The following is a 24,596-nucleotide window of genomic DNA, read 5'->3' as shown; positions in this document are numbered from 1 at the left end:
ATCTTGAGTCAGACGCACTCTGAGCTTCAATCCATCTTCATGGGCCAGCTAGCTTGAGCTCAAAGCACCACTTAACACGAGCTAGAGATTTTTGTGTGTGGACAGAGTTTGGGTTGGGGCAACACTCGCGTCATACTTTGACCTAGCCCTGTAGTGATGACCAGCCCTTAGAAGACGCTCAGTGCTAATAACTAGGACACTTTGTCTTCCAAATGAGGGGCACATTTGTGATGCTGTGGAGAGACTGATGGATAGAGATCACGATGCCGAACCCACAACATGCTCAGCGCTAACTTGCCCATTCTTGGCAGCCTCAGCAAAGAGGGAAATGGGACTGGGGAACTGAATCCCCCTCTCCCTTGCCTGTCACTTCTCAAGCAGCGATGCTTCCTGCTCGTTTGGTGGAAAAATGTAGCTGTGAATGTCAAATGTAGTAGGGAAGAAACCAACAGGGCTCAGTGGGAATTAATCTAAAGACCTGTAGAGTTTAATTAAGAACAAGATCCTTCCCCTGGGGTTTTGGAATCCTTCCATAAAATTGAGTTGCAGGGAGAGGGAGCTTTATTGCATTCCACTGGAGGGTCCTAACACCTGCAGGAAGTGTCTGATTCCCACAGGGTGGGTATAGCTGAGTCCTGGCCTTATTCAGGGTTTCTAGACCCTCACAGAACTTCCTCTCTTCATCCTCCTGGGCTGCTCGATGTGTTGTGAGTTTCTTGGGTGTAAACTGACCTGTAATCCAATGACACCAGCCTGGAGCATTGCACCCAGGGGCCAGGCCTAAGGTGCAGAGTAGAGTTGCCTGTTTTGGTTGGATGTATTCCTGACATAATCTTTCATTCCTGGAGACTCTAGGTCGATCCTGGAAGGTTGGCAACCTTACTGCAGAGTGACCTGGGACTGCAGGCAGTGAGGGGTGACCCAGATCTGAGCCACCTGCCACCTGCACCCCCCCAGAGAGGAAACAAATAGCCCAGGTGCAGAATGGAGGAAGAAATGTGCTGTAGGGCAGTGGTTCCCAAACTGGGGTTCACGAAACATTACAGGGGATTCTCGGGGACGAAAGTCTCTCATGGTGGTCAGAGCTGTCCCTAGGGACCATGGGCAGCCCGGGGCGGGCAGCCCGGAGCCCCTGGACTTCCAGGCGCTAAGCAGATCAAAGCAAGCATATCTATCACACTGAGGAGATTTAAACTTGAAGACTCCTTATAAGAACTGGAAAGGGAGGTGGATATTTTTTGCTGTTTTTAAAATTAGATAGGCAGCTAGTGGTGTTTTTTAAATTATTATGAAGAACAAGTTTCAGCTTTGTTGCAACATGCGTTATTTGCCTGGACTGCTCAAGACCTGACCGCTTGTGTAGGAGGAATTCTGTGAGTTGGGTTCTTAAATCCCTTCACGCTGTTTCACAGCTGATACTCCCTGATGAAACCTAGGAGCCTGGTCTTATAACAGGCTTATTCCAAGTGATACAAGCTACGAAAGTGAGCTCTTGGAAGAGTGTTGCCTTTTTCATAATGTAATAAAAATACTGTAATGATTAATAATAATAATAATAATTAATAATAATAATAGTGTATAATAAGCATGTCATAAAAACAAATGTTATATTTCCAGGATCACTGCTTTTATAATTTATACTCTGGGAAAGGAGAAAATCCCTGGAAATATTCATTTTTAGGAGGGGGTTCACGAGACTTGACATTTTAGTGAAAGGGGTTCACAGGTTGTTAAAGTTTGGGAACCACTGCTCTAGGGGGACAATCCTGCATGGCCTGCTGGGATAGGGATTGGATGATCTAATGCCTGGATCTGACGAGGTCTTGGCATGTGCACAGGTGAAACAAGAAGCAACTCACTAGTGGTAACACAACCTTGCGGGATCCGTGAAGCACTGTACCAAGGGATGTTAATAGTGAAATGTAGCTATTGCCCCACCAGAGGGCGCTCACAACCAGTTCACACTTGTGCCTGGTCTGTGTAATGTTGCCAACCCTCCAGGCTTGTCCTGGAGTCTCCAGGCATTAAAGATTAATCTTTAATTAAAATGATGTCATGTGATGAAACCTCCAGGGATATGTCCACCCAAAACTGGCAACCCTAGCTCTGTGTGTTCTGCCACTCCGAGCTGGGTGGTGACTGCTGCCCCATTCTCTGCCCACGTGGCATTTCCCAACACTGCTGCGGCTTTCCTCCAAAAAGGTTCATTCCCTGGATTTGCTTCCAGGAGCCCCAGCCTCGGCCCCAGAGCCCCCCCAGCTGCGGCCCCCTTACCCTTGTCCTCCATCTCCTGGTGGGGGGCAGGGGTGAGGAGGTGCAGACAGGGGCGCAACCCTCAAAAGTCTGGGGACCGCTGCTCTAGGCAGACTGATGGCGGAGCTGGATATAGTCATGATAACAGACAGGCCTTTTGTAGGGAGTCCTGGCCTGGAGGGACGAGAGGTTCGTGTGCTTGCCTACTGCGCATCCCAGTGAGAACTGGCTCCACATGCCGAAGTTCTTGAATCGGGCAGAGGCGTGATAGCCTTGGAAGGACTCGTTTGCCGTGGGAGCCGAGCACCTTCAAGTCCTGTTGTGACCTGTCAGGCAGATCTCCAGGTGTGCTGCTTCCCTGGTTCTGGGAGCTGAACATATGTTTTCCTTGTGCCCCGGGGTGGGGGTGGGGGGCACACCATAGTTTGGGACCTGACAGTTCTGCAGAGTGGCCCACAGCTGCACGTGTATTGTGAGGGATCACAGCCTGAGTCTGAAAACGTGTGGACTGTTTCAGAGCTGTGGTGGGGAGTGGTGTGGCAAACTCTGAGGGCCACTTGAAATACAGGAGGTACTTCAGCTTGTAAGACTGGGATATCTGAGTTAATTTGATCCTGCCTTTATCCGACACAGCCATTCAGCCTTTCCCATGGGAAACAGCTGTTTTCAGAGGTTCAGCTCCTGCCCACTAATGTCTGTCGTGGGCTGAAAATCAGCCGGCATCAGGAGTAACGTTGAAGAAATGCAAGTATGGAATCCCCATTATTTGACAGCTAGCACTGTGTGATGCCACGTCTCTTTCCAGAGTGGCAGAGTTGCCCTCTCTTCCCTGGTCCTCTTTCCCACTGGGGGCCTAGCTAGTTGCTAGGATGCTTCTTTGATTTGTCTGGCTTCCCTTGGATTTGGATCGCAAATATCTAACTGTGCAGCTTGTAATGGCTGTTGACCTACACATTCATTCCTGGATGTGAAGGTCAGAAAGGACGGTTGCGATCATCTGGTCTGACCTGCATAGCACAGGCTGGAGGATTCCAAAGAAGATGAACTTTGCACCTTCAAGTCACTCATTGTGTTCTCCCTGCCGGGCACAGATTATATCTTGAAAGCTTTGCTGTTATTCTGGTGTTTCTCTCCACGCCTGGGCTTGGTGTCTCAAGCCCTGAGAGTCGCTCCCCACCATGTGTCTCTTCTTTGCTAAAACTGTAGCTCCTCAAAGATTTATTGTCCCTGCATTCCACCACGTTGGGCATTGTGATTACTGGTGAGTCTCAGCTGGTCTCTGACTCACTCAGAATGCACTTGTAAAGGAACTCGCCTAGACCAGGAGATTACACTGGCTGCTTGTGTAACCCACCCACCTCCTGGGTGTGCTGGTCTGTCCCATCTAGTGGCACCAAGACCACTTAGGGAGAGTGAAATGAGTCTGCTCTACAGCCTTAGCTAACAGGCAGCTGGCTTTTAGCTCATGCGGTAGAGGCTCATGCACTAAGCTCCAGAGGTCCCCAGTTCAATCCTGCCCGTTACACGGGCGCCATTCCTGGTGCATTTGGATCCAATAGTTGTTGCCAGCCGTACGCTGGGATGAATGTTTGCAAGCACACAGGGACAAACTGATCCAGTGTCCTGCCTCCTATGTGGACTGCTGCGGGATGCTTTAGAGGAATGCACCCAGCTAAGCAATGCTTTAGAGGAATGCACCCAGCTAAGCAATTCTATCCCTTGGGGGAAATTTCTTCCTGCCCCAGCTGGTGCCCTGAGCATGAAGGTCAAGAGCTCTATAGTGATTTTCCTAGCTAGCACGTGCTGTTCTCGTGCATACGTCTGGAACACCCTGCACCGCAAAGCTGAGAAGCCATGTCCCCGGCACTCCCTTTTTCCAGCAAAACAGCCCCTCGTGCTCTTGTACCTACCACATATGGGCCCACAGCTCTTATTCTGGCACAGCATCTGTGTGGGGAAGTGAGCCCTGCTGAGCGCTGCGATCAAAACCAGTGTCACGCCCACTAAGAGTGTGTCTTTGTCTCCCCCTAGTGGCTGGTCTACCGAAGACCGTGGTTTTCAACCTGGGGTCCATGGACCCCGGGGGTACGCAGACTATCTTCAAGATTTCCAAAGGGGGTTGCACCTCCATTTGAAACTTTTTAGGGGTCTACAAATGAAAAGAGGTTGAACACCCCTGACCTAAGAGATATATAAGGCTGCTGCTACTTCACCATCCAAGGGATTGTCTTTTAGCTCAAGCGGTAGAAGCTGATGCTCTTTGTGCTGCAGTGTGGCAGGTTCAAATCCTACTGCCAACTCAAGTGGGGTGTTAGACTTCAGGCACTCAGGATGGGCTTCCCAGGGGTCTTTGTCCCCAGCTAGAAGATGGCATCCTATAAGAATATACTGGAGCACCCTATCTGGGCTGGGCAGCACACTGTGGGTATCGGCCTGCTTTAAAGATCATGTATGGTCCCTAGCTGCTGCATTCCAGTGACGTCCTGGCTTCACCAGGGTCACAGGGTTCACCCCATTAAATCAAAACCCTGCCTTGCGCCTGTTTTCTCTCTTGTGCAGTGCTGACAGCATTGGGTAAGAGCCAGCTTCCAAGTGAGGTCACTCATGGGTGCAGGGAATGGCAAGCCTCCTGCCAAGGCCGTAGGGCCTGACTTCAAAGGCTTTGCCCTACTTTTACAATGGAATTGACTTGTCTCGTGGATGGTTCAGGCCTGCTTTTAATGAGCTTGTTTTTGTCTTTGGGACGTCTTATTAACAAGTCACATGTTCTCTCATTGTTTGCCACCCTAGCAAAATTACAAAGCAGGCGGAGATGCCATGGCCTCTTCAGAGCCAGGAATTAAAGGCATTTGCACCAAGTGTAGCTGGCAGCAAACATTGTGAGACCTTAAGGAACCCAGGAGGAACAGTTATGAAATCTGCTCTCCAAGGCTGGGTCCTACCAGCCGGGCGAGGGGGGAAAAGTGGAGGCTTGCTGGGGTGGGGTCGTTCCCAGGAATGGCAGCTTAGAAGCTGGCAAGTGCTGACATGAAAGACGGTAAATCATTCTGGAGAAGAACATTGGGAGCTCCAGGGAACGTGACGGACAATGGCCCCTTTTAATCCCAGCTCTATACTGGGATGGAACTGTGGTTGGCGGAAGCTGATGGTTCTTCATGCTCCTACCAATGGAGAGTGACCCCCTAAATTAATAATACCTTGTGCTGGGACTAGTAGCTTAGGGGAGCGTGACCGGCATCCCGAGCCTTCCCCCTTAGAGTCTCAGGGTGGAGCACAGCCCTGGGTATCATTATTATTGTTATTGATGAGTTTCTGCTGGTCTCTGACCATTGCAGTGGAATTGCCTAGTCCAGGAGATGATGCTGGCATCTGGTGCCATTCCTGGGGGGCTGGATAAGATAGCTGACCCAAAGTCCTATTAGGGCTTAGTTGCGGCTTCAGTCATGTGTTCTCTGTAGAAAGGTGCCCACATCAAGCGCAGCCAGTATTCAGTGCCACCCCCCTTGCCAGCCGCAGCAGAGAATCCAAGATCTTAATGGACCCTAGGTACTAACCTGGCCTCTCCTTTAGAGATGGCCTGGCCAAAATAGAGTTGAGGCAAATTCATAACCTAGCTAGAACATTAACTAAAACACTGACCATGAATGGGCCACAGCCTCATCTGGTGTAAATCAGCAGAGCGTGATTGACTCCAGCACAGCTCGGTGGACGTCAGCTGAAGTTCTGGCCCCAGCCTGGGTGTTACATCATACAGTCATTAATTACGAACTGCACAGCTCTTCGTTAAAAAGAGTCAAATGTTTTGTTCAGTTAGGGGACAATCATGGTTCCCTTCCCTGAGGCTCTTGGCTGCTGTAGAAGGCTGCAGTAATGGCCATGGTGGGACTCCTTGGCAGACTGATGGGAGGATTCCTTCTTGCTTACCCCCAGCCCTTGGGATGCTGCAGAGAGAGATCCGCAATGCAAAGCCCAATTGCTTGAGCTGGGCACCGGTGCGGGGTCTGTGTCTTAGGCACCGAGAGCAGCAACAGCTCACATGTCTCCAGCAGGGATGGAGCCTGGCAGGTCCAGCCAGGGGGCTGATTCCATGCAGCTCGGCAGAACGTGCTGTGGACACTCTTTGGAAGATTAGAGAACAGCGCGGGTCCCTCCCGTGTCCTGGCTGGCTGGCTCCTGGGAATGTTAGACAGGGCTGGTTCATTCTCGTCACCCAGTGTGAGGCTGGGCCCACGTGGCTGCGGTTTGCACCTCGCCCTCAGAGAAGCCTTGGCCTTGAGCTTGATGAGCTAGATCTTGCCCTCGATTCCACCCGCACAGCCCAGCCGCTAATCCCATGGAGAACGTGGCTGCCCCGCTTTGCTGAGCTGAGCATGACGCAGCTCTGCTGCGTGCATTGGACTGCAGCCCAGCACCATTTGTAGCCGGGACCCTCCTGATTAAATTGGCAGGCATCCCACCAGCTCGCAGAATATCCACAGGCTGCATTCGTGAAGCTCCCATGGGGCTGAGTCTTACCAAGTCCTCCTCTTCTCCTGAACTTGTCAAGTTAAAGGCCTGGGACTCTTCCAGTAACGTCTGTTGGGCCAGTCCAGCTCCCACTGAAATACTGCAGGCATGTTGGAGATCCTGCTGGCGAAGGAATGACTCCTGCACCCGGGTTCTGTATTGCAGAGGAAGGTGCTACAATCCCCCGTGACCTGCGGAGCTTGGGGCTCTTCCTGCTCCTTCCACCATCCTGTCTGCACTTCTGGGACTTCTCCTTCCTCCTTCCCTTGCTCCAAACAGAAGGCACTGCCCCTCTCAGGCCAGAAGCTGAGATCCTGGAGTGGAAGGTGCTATAGAAAGTGTGCGAGGGGTTAGGGTATGAATTATTATATTTAGCCCTTTCCTCTGTCGATCTCGGTGCTTTCTCAGGCTGTGAGCGAGTGTGGTTATCCATGTTGTACTCACAGGGAAACTCACTTGCCCAAGGTCATCCAGCAGGGACTGGAATAAAGGCCAGTTCTCTTGGCCCCTTGTTTGCTGCCTCCCAGGGCCAGTCTGGTCTGGGACCAAGTTTCATCCTGGAAAGGGTCTTTTACTAATAACCACCTCTCGCCCTTTGTCAGCAGGTCTTCCTGTGACCTCTCTGAAAGGCTCTGCTTTGGAAGCCTGACTAACTGGGGGCTGGCACAAGGAGATATAAACTACACATCCTGCACCAGCCTGGCAGCCCTAAGAACTCAGGCTGACTTTCACCCGAAAAGGGCTGAGATCCTTAGCTGGGGTAAATGAGTGTCCGTGGAGTTGGGCTGATTTGCACCAGCTGAGGATCTGGCCCTACATTTTTAACTAACCTCCCACTTATCTTTCCATGCATGCTCTCCGCTGGGCAATGGAAAGTCTCCCATGGGTGGCCATTTGTTTGGGTCCTTCCGTCCAAGTCCCATGGAGCCGCGTGATTCGAATAGAGTGTGACGCCAGGAATGAGCTGAGCCCAGCGTGGTTTGTGAGAACCCGTGTAACTCTGGGCCAGCCCCCTGTGTTCCCTTTCCCGTCGCTGCTGGGTATCTAGAGAGTTGGGCCAAGTCCCCTGTGAGTCCGGCCAAGTCCCCTGTGAGTCCAGCCAAGTGCAGGGTCTGTGATGCTGAAACCACTTGTGATGGTCCAGCCTTCTGACCAGCTGTGATGCCACAAATGAATGAGGCTCGGCTGGACGGTGCCCTGGAGAGAGCTCTCCATGTGGGTGGGCAGGCCTCTCCCAGGTGTCCTAGCAGAGCTGCAGGGCTGGGGTTCCTCAAGGCATCTTGCTGCAATCTCATAGCAACATCTCCTCCTTGTGCTCCAGAAGCTGGTCTCACAGAACCCCTGGTGTGTGTTAGAACGGCTCCTTTGGCTGATCTCAGCGTACACCCAACCCTGGCGGCTGCAAATCTGGTGTGGTGGCTAGAGCAGGGGACTGGGAGTCAGGGTTGCTGGGTTCGATCCCTCACTTTGCTACTCTTTGCTGCCCAACTGCAAGCAACGCCCATCGCCGCTGAGTGCCTCAGTTTCTCCATCTGTCAAATGGATATAATCCTTAATTAGCTTTGTGGGGGGTTGAGCTTATTTTTGGCTCTGAGATCCTTGGATAAGAGGTGCTATAGAAATACAGACCTAGTGATTCCTCTAGTGTTTGCACTCAGCCTGTTTGCTCCTCTCCTGGCGTGGATCCTATCTGTGGTATGCTTGGCAAGAGATTCCCGCCCCCTGCCCAGTGCCATTTGCCCATGTGAACACCCCAGCTCGTGGCCCAGTGCCCCGCTGGGGATGGCCCAAAGCTCAGACAGGGTCAGCATCCCACTCCCGCTGGCGGGGAGCGGGGCTCTGGGAAACGGCTTGGCAGGCTTTTCAAAGGTGGCAGCGGCTGCCAAGGGAACAAATCCAGTCAAGCAGAGAGGGATAGACCAGCCCTCCGCCCTTGCTGCACGTGTCACGTGTGCCCGCTGGCCTGCCAAAGGTTGGCAGAGACGGCAGATGAGTTTGCTGAGTAGACAGAAAACAGGAACCGAGGGGAAGAGCTGAGCTGCGGCGCAAAGCTCCTGCTGGCTCTGGATTTGGGGGCTTCCCTCCAGCCGTCTCTAGGTTCAGGGTCTATGGGGGGTCTGGATGCTGCACAGCCCCTGCGGCACCCTGCCTCCGCGGGGGAGAACAACTCTTGTGTGTTTCCTGGGCTCCATTTCCTCCTGGGGGCCGTGCCCTCTTCCACTCTGCCTCCGGCTCTCCCCAGCCACCACGGCCTCTCTTTGGGACCGGCCCGATGGTGGATGTTGCAGAGATGAGGCAGCTTAATGGCCTTTCACGGCAGAACTGAGTGCCTGGCCTGGGGACTGGGAGCAGCCCGCCCCTCTTGTCCGCCTGGTCCGTCCTCCCCTTGGTGCTGCGCCAAGTTCGCTGCCTTCCAGGCATGGGCGTGCCCCAGGTGAGAGACTCCAAGGTGTTGGGGCTCTGTGCCATTGTGCGTCCTATCAGCGGTTCAGCATAACTGGGAATTAGCATCTCTAGTTCCGAGGTAGCTGAGCTAGAGACCCCACCAGGGTCGTCTCCTCTCCCTAGAGCACCAGGGGAGAGCTCCCGCTCTGAGAGGATGACCTGTCCTTAGCCTGAAACGACAAAGATGTGAGGCAGTGGCATGGGGGACTCGGGGCTCCCGGGTTCTGCTCCTGAATCTTCTGCTGACTTGCTGCGTGACCTTGGCTGAGTCACTTGGCCGGGCCCTGCCTCAATTTCCCCACCTGGCGCTCACCTGCCTGTCAGGCTTAATGAGTGAATGTTTCTAGAGTGCTTCGAGATCCTCGGCTGAAAGTAGTGCTAGGAGGAGAGTATGTTAGTGAGGAGTTATATACCCTGGGGAGATGCTGAGTCTGGCTGGGTCCAGTTCTGCAGTGACCATCTGGCTTCTCAGCGGTAGGGTCAGCAGTGGGGCAGGGAAGAGGAGTAAATGGGTCAGTGACAGGCCTGATCCTGGCAGGTGCTGACCACCCTTAACTCTCCTTCATTCTCAAGGGACTGGGGGCATGCCAGCGCCTGGCGGGATGATAATACTCCCGAGCTTTTCTATAGCATTTGTCCTCCAGAGAACCGAAAGTACGTCACCTAGGCGTTTGGTATCATTAGACTCGTTTTACAGCTAGGGAAACTGAGGCACGGAGCAGTCAACTGATTTGACCAAGGTGCCCCCAGCAGGCCAGCCCCAGAGCTGGGAACCGGAACCCAGGTGTCCTGAGTGCCACGCGAGGGTGCTAGCCACTAGACCACACTGCCTCCTCGTTAAGGATTAGACTCCTGCGTGAGAGCGAGAGAGGCTGGGTTGCCAGCCCTGACGACTATCCTACTCTATTTCTCTCCAAATGGGCCCACCGCGGGGAAGTGGCATTTGGAGCTTCCCTTGGCGTTGCTTGCCCAGCACGGCCCCGCAGGGCACTACTCGGGTGGGAAGGGCAGGTCACTCCCCGGGTTAATACCAGTGGTTCTGTGCTCAGCTGAAGCGGGCTGAGACCTCCAGCTCACATCATGCAGTGCCCATGTGGGGAAGCACTTACCTCCAGTTGGGTGTATGGAAGAAGGTGCTAAGCTCTGTGGTACCCAGGTTAGCTCTGGGTAGATTGTCCCCATTCCCACCTCTCCGGGTGTTGGCAGGGCATAGCCCTGGGCCTCACCCAAACTCTGTGTTCTTTATTTCACATGCAGACAGATCTGTACTCGGGGGCCCTGTTTGTACAAGTTTGCCTGGGCTGGAACCTCTACCTCTCCACCGTCCTGATGCTGGTGGTCACGGCTCTCTACACCATCGCTGGTAAGCCGCGAAGTGTTCATAGATCATAGGATCATAGAATCTCAGGGTTGGAAGGGACCTCAGGAGGTCATCTAGTCCAACCCCCTGCTCGAAGCAGGACCAATCCCCAACTAAATCATCCCAGCCAGGGCTTGGTCAAGCCTGACCTTAAAAATATCTAAGGAAGGAGATTCCACCACCTCCCTAGGCAACACATTCCAGTGCTTCACCACCCTCCTAGTGAAAAAGTTTTTCCTAATATCCAGCCTAAACCTCCCCCACTTTGGAGCAGGAAGGACTCCGAGGCCGGCACTCTGCTGGGCACACAGCGCTTACATTCCGCCCCTAGCTCCCGAAATACCTCTGGGCTCATTGGCTCGGGATTCCCTGCCCTCTGCGGCTGCACTCCTGATCGCGCAGCCTTTGTGTAGGTCCAGGGAAGTCAGCAGGACGACCGGGGTGAGGGCTGCATGAGTGAGGTTCTAATGTGCAGTAACTTCCGCCCTCTCCAACATGTGCCTTGAATTCTCTCTTGTGTATACGAACGGGTGCAAACGTCCGCACACGGGGGTGGGGGGGGAGCTATTATTAATGGCCACCATTGTGACATCCCTACACTGTGACCATCCTAAGAGGGTCCAACCCCTTATCTGAAGGGCCTTAGCAAACGCACTTCACCACCGACCTCTCCGCGTGTCGTAATCTGTCGTGCTCTTCGGCTGCAAAGAACACCAATCTCAGCTCATTCATGCCCGGAGGGGAGGTAGTAACAAGTGTTCTCCCTGTTTTACTGGTGGGCTGACCAATGGGATTTCCCCACTCATTCATGGGTAGTGAGGCTCAGGGCTGGGAGTAGAATTCATGAGTTCCTGGTTCCCACCCTGCACAGACCACCGGGTCCGATATCCTTGGCAGGCCCCTGAATTATTATCATAGAATACCAGGGTTGGAAGGGACCTCAGGAGGTCATCTAGTCCAACCCCCTGCTCAAAGCAGGACCAATCCCCAATTTTTGCCCCAGATCCCTAAATGGCCCCCTCAAGGATTGAACTCAGAACCCTGGGTTTAGCAGGCCAATGCTCAAACCACTGAGCTAACCCTCCCCAAAGAAAGAGTATCCTGAATTCTGGCGGCTGCTGTATCTCACACTGGCTGCCCACAGCCCATCTCTGGAGGTGGTTAGGACACCCAATCCTGCAATCTGGGTTTAGCAGGCCAATGCTCAAACCACTGAGCTATCAGAGGAGGTTCCCTTTGTTGTCCATGTCAGGGGAGTCACGCCAGCCCAGAAAGTTTGGCTCAATCTCTTCTCTTCTGTCAGTCAAAGCAATACTCCTCCCCAGTACCTCTAAACCAGGGGTGGGCAAACTATGGCCTGTGGGCCACATCTGGCCTGTCAGACCATTTAATCCGGCCCTCAGCTCCTGCCGGGCAGCAGGGTCGGGGGTTTGCCCCACTTCGTGCGACTCCCAGGAAGCAGCCGGCATGACCCTCCTCAGGCTCCTACGTAGTACACATCCGCAGGCACCGCCACCGCAGCTCCCATTGGCCACAGTTCCTGGCCAATGGGAGCTGCGGGGGTGGCACCTATGGAAGGGGCAGCACACAGAGCTGCCTGGCTGTATCTCAGAGCTGGAGGGAGACATGCTTCTGGGAGCTGCTTGCAATAAGCACCACCCGGAGCCTGCACCCCTGAGCCCACCCTGCTCCCCAATCCCTTGCAACAGCCCTGATCCCCCTCCCGCCCTCCAAACCCCTCGATCCCAGTCCAGAACCTCCTCCTGCACCCCAAACCCCTCATCCCCAGCCCCACCCCGGAGCCTGCACCCCCTGCCAGAGCCCTCACACCCCTGCCCCAGCCCTGATCCCCCTCCTGCCCTCTGAACCCCTTGGTCCCAGGCTGGAGCCTCCTCCTGCACCCCAAACACGTCATCCCCAGCATCACCCCCAGAGCCCTCACCCCCCCGGAGCCCCCTCCTGCACCTTGAACTCATCATTTCGGGCCCCACCCCAGAGCCCGCATCCGCAGCTGGATCCCTCACCCACTCCCGCACCCCAACCTCCGATTTCATGAGCATTCATGGCCCACCATACAATTTCCATGCTCCGATGTGTCCCTCAGGTCGAAAAGTTTGCCCACCCCTGCTCTAAGCTGTATTCGGATGTCACTGTGATTCTCTGGTCCCCAACAAATTGTGTCCGCATGTTTTCTGGTCCATAGAGCATATGTTGGTGTTGGGTATTTAACTCTATGAGCTCAGAGAGTGGGTGGGGTCACTGAGCCATTGAACCAGGAGAACATCTCTTAAAATTCATGTAATCGAATCGGATGTTACGGGTTATGGGAAACCCAGAAATTTTGCCATGAGACGTGAGTCAATAGCTTCAAACCCTTTGCTACAGCTCAGCTACGTTTTAAGCCTCTTCTCTCCACTGGCCAAATTCCCGTCTCCCTAGGCGAGCAGGCTCGGATCAACCACAAGGATAAAGGGGTTGCTTGGTCAAGAGGGTGTGGAAGGGCTAAATGCACAGCGCTGGGCTAGACAATGGTTAATGGGGGACCGGCTAAGAGTGCCAGGAGCTGATGGGTGAGAACACCAGGGGAGGGTGTGGAATTGCTTGGAGAGTACGAAGCGGGAGACTTGGGGGCAAGGGGATGAAAGGAAGGAAAAGGAGGGATCCATTTCTTAGCAGGGCTCATGCATTGGCTGGAATGGGGTCCACAGCCGAGTGCAGGAAGCCCCGTTGCTGGGTTAGTTACAAACAGGGCAAAGCGCCAAGGAATTATTTATTTGTATCCCCGTAGCACCTATGCGCCCCAGGCCTGGACGCGCGCGCACACCTAGTAATCACGGCTACTGTTCGGACAGCCCCGTTCTGTGACCTTTCTAAGAGGCTCTAATGGACTGAGACCCTATTGTGCTAGGAGCTGTACAAACCCAGAACACAAAGCTGGTCCCTGCCTGAGAGAGAGGACTGGGCTCTTGTGCTAAGGAGAGCGCCGCTGCGTGGCCACAGCATGGCCTTCTGCGCAGGAGCGTGAGAACATGGCGCTCTCGCTTCAGCTCCTCTTTCCAGATGAACCCACCCCGCCCTGCCCCGTCCCCTTCCTTTTTATCCCGTGCGCTTGGGACTCCTGCTCAGCCCTGACGGCAAGGCCTGGCACTCAGCCGCCTCTGCACCGTCCTCTATGTTTGTGGGGGAGCGCAACACCCTTACGCTCCCCGCTCTGCAACTGGAGGATCAATAACCGACGGACACGCCTCCAGGTGAATGGTTCGCTTTATTGTTGACATACCAACAAAGCCTGGCCCTGTGCCAACTGAGACCCCTGTATCTCGTTCCTGTCTCGTGCAGGGGGGCTGGCAGCTGTGATCTACACTGACGCTCTGCAGACGCTCATCATGATAATCGGAGCTGCCATCTTAGCTGTAACAGGTAAGGCCAGGGAGCCGCACAGACATACCCCCTCCAAGGAAATCTCTTTCCTCATGCAACTCGAGCAGTCTTAAAAATAAATTAAAATACCTGATCTGAGCGAGTCACGTGCCCAGACGTTTAGGGTGAGATTCGCCGCTCTGCGGACGGCTAGCCAAAGCCTGCACCACTTACGCTCCCCTGTGGCCGTACCCCCATGTGTGCACGCCCTGTGGGTCTAAGTGCTGCACAGACTTCGTGCTGGGTCTCTGCACTGGGGTGAATTCCCCGCCGCGTGCCCTTCCTGTTTAATTGTTCTACGTGGCAGGCTCCCGGTATCCATGTGATCGATCTAGGATGACAGGCTGGTTAGGTGATTGATTATCAAGTGGAACTTCAAGTTTTTCTCCAGGTAATTCCCAGCTGTTGACTCCCTGGGTGTTATTTGAGGCATACCCGGAAGGGATCCACCCACATCAGAACGCAGCTTCCTCTGATCTTCTCTGAAACATGCACAGCAAAAGCCAAGGCGTGAGAGAGTCTGCGTTCCATGTGCGTGCAGCCAGGGAGCTGGAACCGGCGCTGGGCACTCTCCTCCCTTCCTCAGGGTCTTCCTCTGGCTTTGCTCTAACTTCATTCACAGGCATTTCCAGGTGCTCCTCACTGGAGCACCTGAGTGAATTTAGCCTCACAACACCCCTGTGAGGTAGGGAAGTCTCGTTCTCCACCTTTTCCGGACGGGGCACTTAGGCGCCGAAGGGTTAAGACACAATTTTCACAGTTGGGTGTCTACCGCTAGAGCAGGTCTACACCCAGAACGTACAATGGCACAGCTACGTCTCTTAGGGGTGTGAAAAATCCCCCCCCCCGAGAGACGAAGCTCTGTTGCCCAACCCGCGGCGTAGACAGCGCTAGGCTGACAGAAGAATTCTTGTGTTGAACTAGCTGCTGCCTCTCGGGGAGACGGATTGCCTACGCTGCTGGGAGACCCCGTCCCGGGGCCGTAGTGAGTGTCTACACTGAAACACTGCCGTTGTGCTGCTTTAGCCGTTGGAGTGTACACACCCTAACTCCAAAGTTAGGTACGTCTACACTGTGGGGGGGGGAACAACGTGGTGAAGAGTCTCGGAGCCTAAGTAACTGGCCTGATTTCAGAGGTGTGTCCCCCCCCGCCGCGCGTACAGCTCAGCACCTGTTCTTTGAGGGGGAGGGAAGGGCATAGTCTCTGATGCCATGTATTGACAGAAATCAGACCAAAGGCAAACAGCAGCCAAGGCTTCAACCGTACAAAAAGGAGCAGGACAATTTCCCCCCAAGTAGTAACCAGACCAGAACCACTGTCCTGACCCTAACAGAGGTGCAGATCAAAAAGAGGGCCGCAGAGAAAAGAGAACTAAAGGCCCTTGCATACTGCTGGGCATTCGGTGGCACCTTAAAGATGAACAGATTTATTCGGGCATAAGCTTTTGTGGCTAAAAACCCCCACTTCTTCTGTTAGTCTTTGAGGTGCCACCGGACTTCTCGTTGTTTTTATGGATACAGACTAACACGGCTACCCCCTGATGCTGGGTATTGTCACAGGTTTGGAGCAGGCAGCTGAACAAGACATCCTCTGTGGATACTGGTTTTGAATCTGGCCCCTGTGCAGGAGTGCAAGTTTGGGAATGGCATGCACACAGGTGTGCTAAAGTTCACAGTCCACTCATGTGGGGCTGTCATTCCCAAATGCCTCTTTGTCACCCTTTAGCGGCTAGATCACGCAGACAGGGTTGAATCCACTACTGCCACCCAAGTGCAAAATATCTGCTCCTTGAGCTCAAGCAGTAGAGGCCTGTGCAGAGGTCACAGTTTCGGTCCCCGCTGACTACTCATTCTGGGCTGTCATTGCAGAAATAGTCGACAGCACAATACTTTGAAGAATAGCCTCAAGTGGCCAAATCCTGGTGGGAAATACATGAACCACGTGATTGCACAGAGACCGAGTTTGTATGGGGTTCATATAACAAACAGCTTCCTCCACCAGGCTGTTCTACAAAAACTGAGCAATGACCACACAGTTGGAAGTAGAACTGGGCAAAACTTTTCATCTGAAATTTTTGACAGTTGAAACTTGCAGATCCCAGTCAACTGAAACATTTTGTGAACTTGGGTCGATTTCCGCAAATATTTCCAGTAAAAAAAAAGTCGAACAAAACCCAATCGCCCTAAAAACAATTCCAAAATCTTGAAATGAAACATTTTGACGTTTTCAGAAAGAAAGATTTCAGTTTTGGGGGTTGAAATGACTTTTGGTTTTGGAATTTCCTCCCCCCTATTTTGTTTAAACCCCCCCCCAAATTTTATTTAGAAAACGCAAAAATGTAAAAAAAAAAAAAAAAAAAAAAGTTTGAAATTGAATTAAAATGTTTCAGTTAACAATTTTTGAAAACCTGTTTGGAACTGCTAGCAACCCGACCTTATTGTTGTTAGTAGGTAAACTGAAGCAGATCGACCCAGGCCTCTGGGCTGGGATCCCCCTATCCAGCATTAGCCCGGGGCCGGCTCTCCCAAATGTGGGCATGCTCACCCCCTGCAGCACTCATGCGAACAGTCCTTGTCCCGCACGCACCTTGTTGTTGTGGCTCATGGCATGGTTACCACGGCAAGTCATTGAAATCACGGCCTAAATCCCTGATCCCTTTTGGCGTACACCACAAAAACGTTAATCCTGGTGTGTGAACTCATTGGGCGTTAACGAGGCAGCTGTGGGGCAAATTCTCTGCAGGCCTTCCAAACTGCAACATCCCTTTGTTGGTCCACACCTCCTGTGTGTGCAAATGCCAATGTTGCTGCATGAAAACTGCTGCCTTTGGAAATACTGCAGGTCCCGGAGCCCTGAGTGCATCTACCTGCTTTCCACTATGATTCAGCATTTGCTAACCGCCCGCACTTAGAGAGCATTTATTGTTGCTTCCCATCCGCCCAGGTCTTTGGCTCATCCGCACCGGGATTAACCAGGTGTGGGCGTGTAGCCACTTCCCCTTTCACAAGGACAGGGTGAGTTTACAAACACTGATCCTCTCCCCAATACTCAAAGTGGTGTTTGCGTGTGAGATGGCTCGAGTCCTCAGACAATGCTCGGAAAACATCCACCTGCCCCCTCTGGCTGTGGTCTGGGATTGAGGGTCCCAGGACTAAACCGCAGACTTCTGGGGCAGAAGAGACCATCAGGATCATCTAGAGTCTGACCCTCCTGCCCATCGCAGGATGTAGAACTTCGTCCAGCCGCTTCTGTAGTGGGCCCATAAGCTCTCCCCGAGTTACTGAAGTCCCCATCTCGCATGGCCATGGAACTGCACTGAAATGGCAAGACACCAAGGGGGGAGTAATGTGCAGTTCTGGGGCGTTTGGATCAGAGTTTAGCCAGGCTCATTTCTGGGAGGGGGGAAAGCCCCATCCCAGCATCCCTACCGTGCAGGGAGCGGGGGCGGGGGATGAAGAGGAGAAGGTAGATGGATGGATGTTTTTCTACAAGAGCTGCTCACGCTCAAACCGGCAGGAATCCAGGGCAGTGCTGGGCTGTGTCCTGCGGGAGGTCAGACCAGTGGATCATAATGGGTCCATTTGCCCTTGGAATCCATGAATAAAGTCTGGGCTCGGGGCTGCCATTACCAGAGTGTGAATTCTCAGTAACGAATTCCCAGCCAAGGATGCCTGTTTTTGGGAGCATCCGGCTTAGGAGTCTGAAGATTCGGACACAAATCCGCAGCAGGCTGGAGTGTGAAAGGCTCATAAGAACATAAGAATGGCCCTACTGGGTCAGACCAAAGGTCCAACTAGCCCAGTATCCTGTCTTCCGACAGTGGCCAGTGCCAAATGCCCCAGAGGGAAATGAACAGAACAGGTAATCATCAAGTGATCCATCCCCTGTTGCCCATTCCCAGCTTCTGGCAAACGGAGGCTAGGGACACCATCCCTGCCCATCCTGGCTAATAGCCATTGATGGACCTTCCCTCCATGAATTTATCTAGTTCTTTTTTGAGCCCTGTTATGGTCTTGGCCTTCACAACATCCTCTGGCAAGGGGTTCCACAGGTTGACTGTTCTTTGTGTGAAGAAATACTTCCTTTTATTTGTTTTAAACCTGCTGCCTATTTATTTCATTTGGTGACCCTTAGTTCTTGTGGTATGAGAAGGAGTAAACAAGACTTCCTTATCTACTTCCTTATCTGCTCCATGGGGCAGACCCAGCAGATGGCCAGGCCTTTCACCTGGCCCCCAGTTTTGGCCTGGGCCCAGAGGAGCATTACCAGGGTGTTCGGTTTCCATGGGCTGCACTGTTAATTCTCTCGGCTGCCAGCCGCTGTGACTTATGGGCACTAGCTAGTCATGAGGGTGGCAGCCCTGCCACAGACCCCTTCAAAGGGCACAGAGAGGAAGGGTGAGGGGACGGTGGGAGGGTCAATACTGATCTGGTAACCCCACGAATCTAACCTGCTGCTAATGCCAAGGTGCTGAGAGTTGGGCGGTCAGAGCTGGGGGTGGGGGGGCATTAGATCTGGCTCCCAGTTCAGGCCCCGCTCTGATTCTCACAAAGCAGCAGCGCAGAGGAGGAACGGAAGGCGAGATAGGGACAAGCTGCTCCCTCCACCCTGCCCATCGCTTTAAAATAAATTCAGCCCCAAACACGACAGGTTGTGCTAAAAGCAGCCCCTGATATCCGGGCCTGGGGTTCGCCCAGCCCTTCATAGTGGGGCTGCTTCCTCAACCTTCCCCCAGACGGCTACCTCGCCTCTGCCCCGTCCGCTGCGGCGTGGGAGTCTGTGCTTGGTGCCCAGCGGGGGCCTGGCCTGGGCAAGAGGAGACTCTGGCAGCTCCTCCTGGGCGTGAGTAACGGTCGCTGTGCCGCACCGTGTGCTGGGGATGGGATGCAAACACACCTGCAGCACCTGCTCTCATGTGAAGCTGCCAAAGACGGGGGTGTTCCCGCTCCCGCAGGGATTGGCTTGGAAGGGCGTGCTGAGGAAGGGGAGGGGCATCCTCCCTCCTCCTTTTGCAAGCCAACTATGTTGCCTTCCCATGCATCCGTGGCCAAAATCTCCTCCCGGCTAGCCAGGGTAATCCCACTGCCTTTAGCGGGGCAACTGCAAGGTGAATTTAGCCTCCGTCTCCCACCGGCTGCGAGGAAGCAAGCCTGGATTCCCGCATGGCAGCTCCACTCGGGGCTGCAGGCATCAGGGCTGTCGGGCAGCTGGGTGCTCCGCAAGACCCTTGTGCCCCAATGAGTGACACCACTACTTAAGCTGGCAGGACTGGGAGTGGCGGGGTGGCGCTGAAAGCAGGCTGCTGGGCGGGGGGTCTATCGCATGGGGTTCATTTGCGAGTGGCTGCCCAGGCCGGGGATGATTTGGGGAGAGCGGGGAGCTAGGCCTTTTGCACAGGTGTCACTTTCACCCCCGGGGAATTAACTGCCCCAGAGAGAAGATGCCATTTCTCAGGGTACATCTGCGCTGCAGCCGGAGAGGTGAATGCAGCATGTCCAGACATCCCTGCGCTAGCTTTGGTCTAGCTAGCTCCTGTCCCAATAGCAGTATGGTCTAGCCACTCAAGTACCTACCCAGGACGCCTGGCGGGCTTGGACAGCCCACGCTCGCTAGGTCAAAGCGAGCTCAGATATGTCTACACCTCCTGCAGTCACACCTCCGCTCGCAGTGTAGATGGACCCTAAGAAAACCCAGCGAAGTGAGTCTGTATTGCACTTGGGTCTAGGTGCCCAGAGACGATGGGGCTATCAGGTCACTACCTAGATCGATACAAAATGGTCTGACCCCTGAGCCAAAGGGTGGACCCTGCACTTAGCCCCATCACGAATCAGGTCAGTCGCTACCTCCTCTGGTCGCGTTTACCACTTCAACAAGAATGTCCCACTGCCCGGGGACCTTTGTGCTTTAATAAAAGTGACTCGTTGGAAATACAAACTCAGTGGCAAGAGCGTCCCAATGGGGAGCCTGGATCCAGGACCCGGGATGTGTCCCCTGGGGGGGAGCATGAATCTACCAGGCCCAACTATGCAAAACACTAGCTGATGCATGTGTCTCTTAAATAAGAATAAAATTCCACTGTAACGTGTAGTGGTTCTTTCCCAGGCCCCGCCTCTCGGGGCAAGCGGGAAGGGAGGAAAGATTCTGCCAGCTGATCTGCTTGTATTTCAGTGCTCTAATCAGCCTCCCCTCCCCATTCCCTTCCAGCCTTTAGCAAGATCGGAGGATACCAGAACCTGGCAGAGGCTTATTTAAAGGCTGTTCCGGCCAAGATTATCCCCAACACAACATGCCACCTGCCCAGAGTTGACGCTATGCACCTCTTCCGAGATCCCGTCTCGGGAGACCTCCCCTGGACCGGCATGACTTTCGGGCTCTCGGTTTTGGCCACTTGGTACTGGTGCACCGACCAGGTAAATGTAAACATGTTCCCCCTCCCTCGCGGAATTGCACCTCCCCGCTCAATGGCCTCTGAATACTTGCAGTCCACCTGCTTTGGTGCCTACTGGTCCTTGCGGCTGGCGGCCCCAGGGAGCCTCCGTTTGGAGTCGGTGGAAACCTGCTGGCCTCCGCCCGCCTTGGTCTTGAGGTGCTTGAACTGTGAGAGTTTGGTGAGCGGGATGCCAAGTGGCATCCTCACTTCGTCCGCTGTCCTCTGGTTTTCTGGGAGGGAGGACAAGGGCTTGCCAGTTACTCTGCTGATGCCTTGTGAGAGGTGGCCGGGCTGCACGTTCCTGGTAGAACTGAAACCTTTGCTTTGCCAGTATGGCCGGGGGCTGGTGGTTGCGGTGGGTTTTTTAGCACTGGTTCCGTCTGCCTTGTATTTGCTGGGCCCTGGGTTTTTCTCATGTCTCAGGGTATGGACGCCCCCTCTGCCTTGTCCTGGGCATGCTGGGTTCCTGGATACATAGTGGTGGAAAGGCTGGCCCTGTTTGATAAAGACAAGAGAAGAGAATAATGGTTACTGGCAAGAACTGGTGGGACACACGCTCTTGAAGTGCTATGAGTGGGCCTGGCTTTGCCACTGACTCACTGTGCAACCTTGGGCAAGTCCCTTTGCTGTTCCCTAGCTATAATTCTCCTTGGGTTTGGGGTCGCTGGAAACCCCCAAGAGAGAGAATTAAGCCTTAACCCAGCATTTCCCAATGGGGTTTCTGTGATAGCTTGTCCTCTATTTCCCCCAGAAATTCACAGCATCCCGTAAGTCTCCAGAGATACCTCAATGCTCTGCCTCTGTACGGTAGCCTAAACACCCATTGTGACCCTCTGTGTGGCTTAAGGCAAGATTCATGCAGCTGCAAGTCCAGGCTCTGGGCTTGGAGGGGCCCACGGGCCAACCAATCTGAGTGGTGGGGAAGATGGCACCTGAGAAGGATGGAGCAGGAGGTGACATTGGTAGGGCAGGGAGCCAGCAGCACTGTAGCATTGTGGGAGTTGATTAGTTGTGTAGAGGGGCCTTTACATCGGGTCCGGGCCCCAATAGTCTTAATCCACCACTTACATAGACTGGATATTTGTCTCCCTCTGTTTCCATCCTATTAGCTGGTTAAATACCCTGAATGGCTCCTTTTCGCCCCAATCCTGTGCTGTGGGCTCCCATGCCAGTCTGCAAAATGGACGCAAAACCACACCCAAATCAGATGCCTCCACTCGTGCGGGAGGTCGCATTTCACACCCACTTCACCCCGGGGTAAATGTGTCAGCACATCCTGGGCGTGTCTTTGTCCCAGCTCTGCACTGAGGCTGACATGGCCCCACACCCAAGCCAGAGTGGCCTCTTGGCACTGGATCCATGCAGAACAAACCCAAAGGTACCCAGCTGGACGGTGCTGTGCAAAAGCCCGAGCTGCGAAGGCTTTGAATGTGTTGAGACAAGAGCAAATATTTAGATAACAGAGACAATTGCTAGGAGCCCAGGCAATGCACCATGCGTGTTTCCACCACGCCTCGTCAGCAAACAGGATCCCTGGCACGAAGGTCTGAGCCAAAACACATGGGCTCCTTGCAGGTGACCCATTAGGCTGCAGGTCTGGCCCTGCCTCTCTGTGCCTCCTTCCCATAGCCTCCCACTCTGAATGGCTTGGGCCTCCTGACACCCCGCTTTCTAGATGGGAAACTGAGGCACAGCGAGACGAAGTGACTTGCCCAAGATCTCATGGAGTCTGTGGTGGAACAAGAACTCGAAGCTGGGTCTCTCCAGGCCCAGGTTGGCATCCCAACCCATGGACCGTCCTTCCTCTCGAAGAGCTTTGGATAAGTGATGAGTGCCCCGATTGATGCTTGTCAGGTGGCACCTCCCCATCCTGCCCCTGTGCCATCTACTGTGAATCAGCCTCATTTTGGTTCCTTGTCAGGGGAAATCCCAGGCGAGACCGGCAGGCTGGTTCTCGTGCCGCGTGGCCGTGATTCAGCCGTGCGACTTCCTCTGAGTCACTGCGACAGGGACGCGAGAGCAGCCTCCGCACTCGGCATCTTCCCCGGCTGGTTGGACGGAAAGGCCGGGAAAGAGCCACTCGACTACCTGGGCCAGCCCCCGCCTGGGTTGGTTGCTTGGGTCTGTGGGCCTGAGGCGTGAGGAGTGAGCCCGCGGTAACTTCGTGGTGGCTGTGGGGTGCCTGCTCGTTGCAGCTGTAGACGACGGGTCAAGGCACAATGTCAGGGAAAGCCTGGCCGTTCTGACTTGGGACAAGGCTTCCGGCCCCTCCAGAGCGATGCTGCTGCTTAGGGAGGTCACCGACGCAGGCCTTTCCCGGGCCCCAAGATTACAACAGCAACGGGTCAGGGTCAGGAGCACTTGGCACCTCTGAACAGGTGGCCTAGTAATACAGAGAGCTGCTGAGCCCCTGAGAATGAAGCCGTGGGGGTTGGCAGGGGCTGTTTAGCTGAGCTGGGTTTTTTTGCAGCCCTTCCACTGACTTGGCTGTTTTAGGAGAGGCTCCGAATCCAGCCCTGCCATTGATGGGAGAAGCTTGGTGCCAGCAGAGACCTGGGAACCAGCCACCCTTGCTCTATGTTCTTGGCTTTGCTATTGAGTTGCTTGGGCAAGGCACTGAACGCCTCTGCCTCGGTTTCCCCATCTGTGAAATGGGAGCACTAATGCAACAGCCCCGTGAGTGAGGCTGCGTGGGCGGGTGTCTGTTTGGTGCTTGGAAGATGACAGTGTCAGGCCTCGCACGCTCTGGGAATGCTCCGTCCATTGTGTCCCCCCTCCTCCACTCACTGCTACGGCACCGCAGAGACGGGGACGGAGCAGTGGGATGCTCAGCCCGTGTGTAAGGACAGCACAGAGAGGCACAGCAGGCAAAGCAGGAGGGGCACGCATGGTCATGGGACGCAGTGAGCGCTAGTGGGTTTGTGTGTGTAGGGTTGGATGGCAGTGCTGCCGTTTACATGTAGGTATATGTTTTTGAGGGGAATCTGGAATTTAATTGTGTTTGTGGGGGGGGGGGGAAACGGCTCCTTCATTACAGGATAGAGAGGGTCAGTGTGAACGGGAATGTGCCACACTGAACCGAGGACTTAGCAATGCTTCTGTCTCTCAATATACACGGGCACATTCGGAGCAGAACTGCAGCCCTGCAGGATGCGAGGACCAGATGGGCCTGGGCTGCAAAATTTGGGTCGAGTTTGGACATGACACGGGGGTTGAGGCCCAATTTCTCAAGCACTAAGCTGCAACTGGTCATGTCTCCATCTCTTTTGCAGGTCATTGTGCAAAGGTCTCTCTCGGCTAAGAACCTGAGTCACGCCAAGGCCGGCTCCATCCTGGCGAGCTATTTGAAAATGCTGCCGTTGGGGGTTATCATCATGCCGGGGATGATCAGTCGGGTTCTCTATCCAGGTGAGGTACAGACACAGCAAAGGGGAAGTGTCGGCAGGGTTTTATAATTTGCCTGTCACTGAGCAAAAGCCGCTGCGGTTCAGAAGGGCAGCTTGTGCCACATTGGGACAGCATGCTGAGTCCCTCTGCATGGACACTAGCCAGCCCGCAGGGTGCTCTTCAAAAAGCATGGGATTTGCCTGAGTATCCTTGGTCAAAAGTTCCCCTTTTCCCCTCCTAGTGTGTGCAGGGCACCGTGGGCTGCAGTCCCCCACCACAGAGGTGGCTGCATTTCAGTGGTGGTGTATGCATACAGCTAGTGAAATGCTTTGGAAGGAGTGTTATGTTGTTGTGTTGGAGATGAGGTGTTTCGATCCCAATTGGGTCTAGGGATATGTGTGTGGGCGGGGGCGGGGGGGGGGGACAGGGCTAGGGCTGAAATTCAGCGGCACCAGCTCTTCTTATAGACTCATAGATATTAAGGTCAGAAGGGACCATTATGATCATCTAGTCTGACCTCCTGCACAATGCAGGCCACAGAATCTCACTCACCCACTCCTGCGGTAAACCTCTCACCTATGTCTGAGCTGCTGAACTCCTCAAATCACGGTTTAAAGCCTTGCAAAATGGTGCAAGCTTTGCAAGATCATCTGATGTGGTGAGATTTCAGCAGCATCCAAATGGGAAATAGGCCCTTTCCACTTCGGGGTTCAGTTTGGAGCCAAAACTCCACAGACTGGCTGAGCTTTGGGACGCTGGATCCTTAATGCCCCACCGAAGTTCACAAAGGTTGA

General features: G+C 54.0%; 2 protein-coding genes across 3 annotated transcripts in view; one reads left to right on the top strand and one right to left on the bottom strand.

Annotated features, from left to right (window-relative positions):
- Window positions 1-24,596, top strand: part of SLC5A10 (solute carrier family 5 member 10) — an 81,429-nt gene that overhangs the window by 7,566 nt on the left and 49,267 nt on the right. For both annotated transcript variants that reach the window (XM_084641632.1, XM_084641631.1), the window contains 4 exons: window positions 10,462-10,567; window positions 13,904-13,984; window positions 20,190-20,395; window positions 23,688-23,823. In XM_084641632.1, coding sequence (XP_084497758.1) covers window positions 10,462-10,567; window positions 13,904-13,984; window positions 20,190-20,395; window positions 23,688-23,823 — 529 coding nt within the window. The remainder of the gene's footprint in view (window positions 1-10,461; window positions 10,568-13,903; window positions 13,985-20,189; window positions 20,396-23,687; window positions 23,824-24,596) is intronic.
- Window positions 20,408-24,596, bottom strand: part of FAM83G (family with sequence similarity 83 member G) — a 31,608-nt gene continuing 27,419 nt past the window's right edge. The window contains exon 5 of the mRNA XM_084641630.1: window positions 20,408-20,910. Within this exon, the coding sequence (XP_084497756.1) occupies window positions 20,485-20,910 (426 nt within the window). The 3' untranslated portion in view covers window positions 20,408-20,484. The remainder of the gene's footprint in view (window positions 20,911-24,596) is intronic.

The sequence above is a fragment of the Lepidochelys olivacea genome (assembly GCF_965140295.1).
Source record: "Lepidochelys olivacea isolate rLepOli2 genome assembly, chromosome: 10".
In the NCBI taxonomy this organism is placed as follows: domain Eukaryota; kingdom Metazoa; phylum Chordata; order Testudines; family Cheloniidae; genus Lepidochelys; species Lepidochelys olivacea.
The sequence above is the reverse complement of the archived record's forward strand: the minus strand, read 5'-3'. Positions and strand labels throughout refer to the sequence as shown.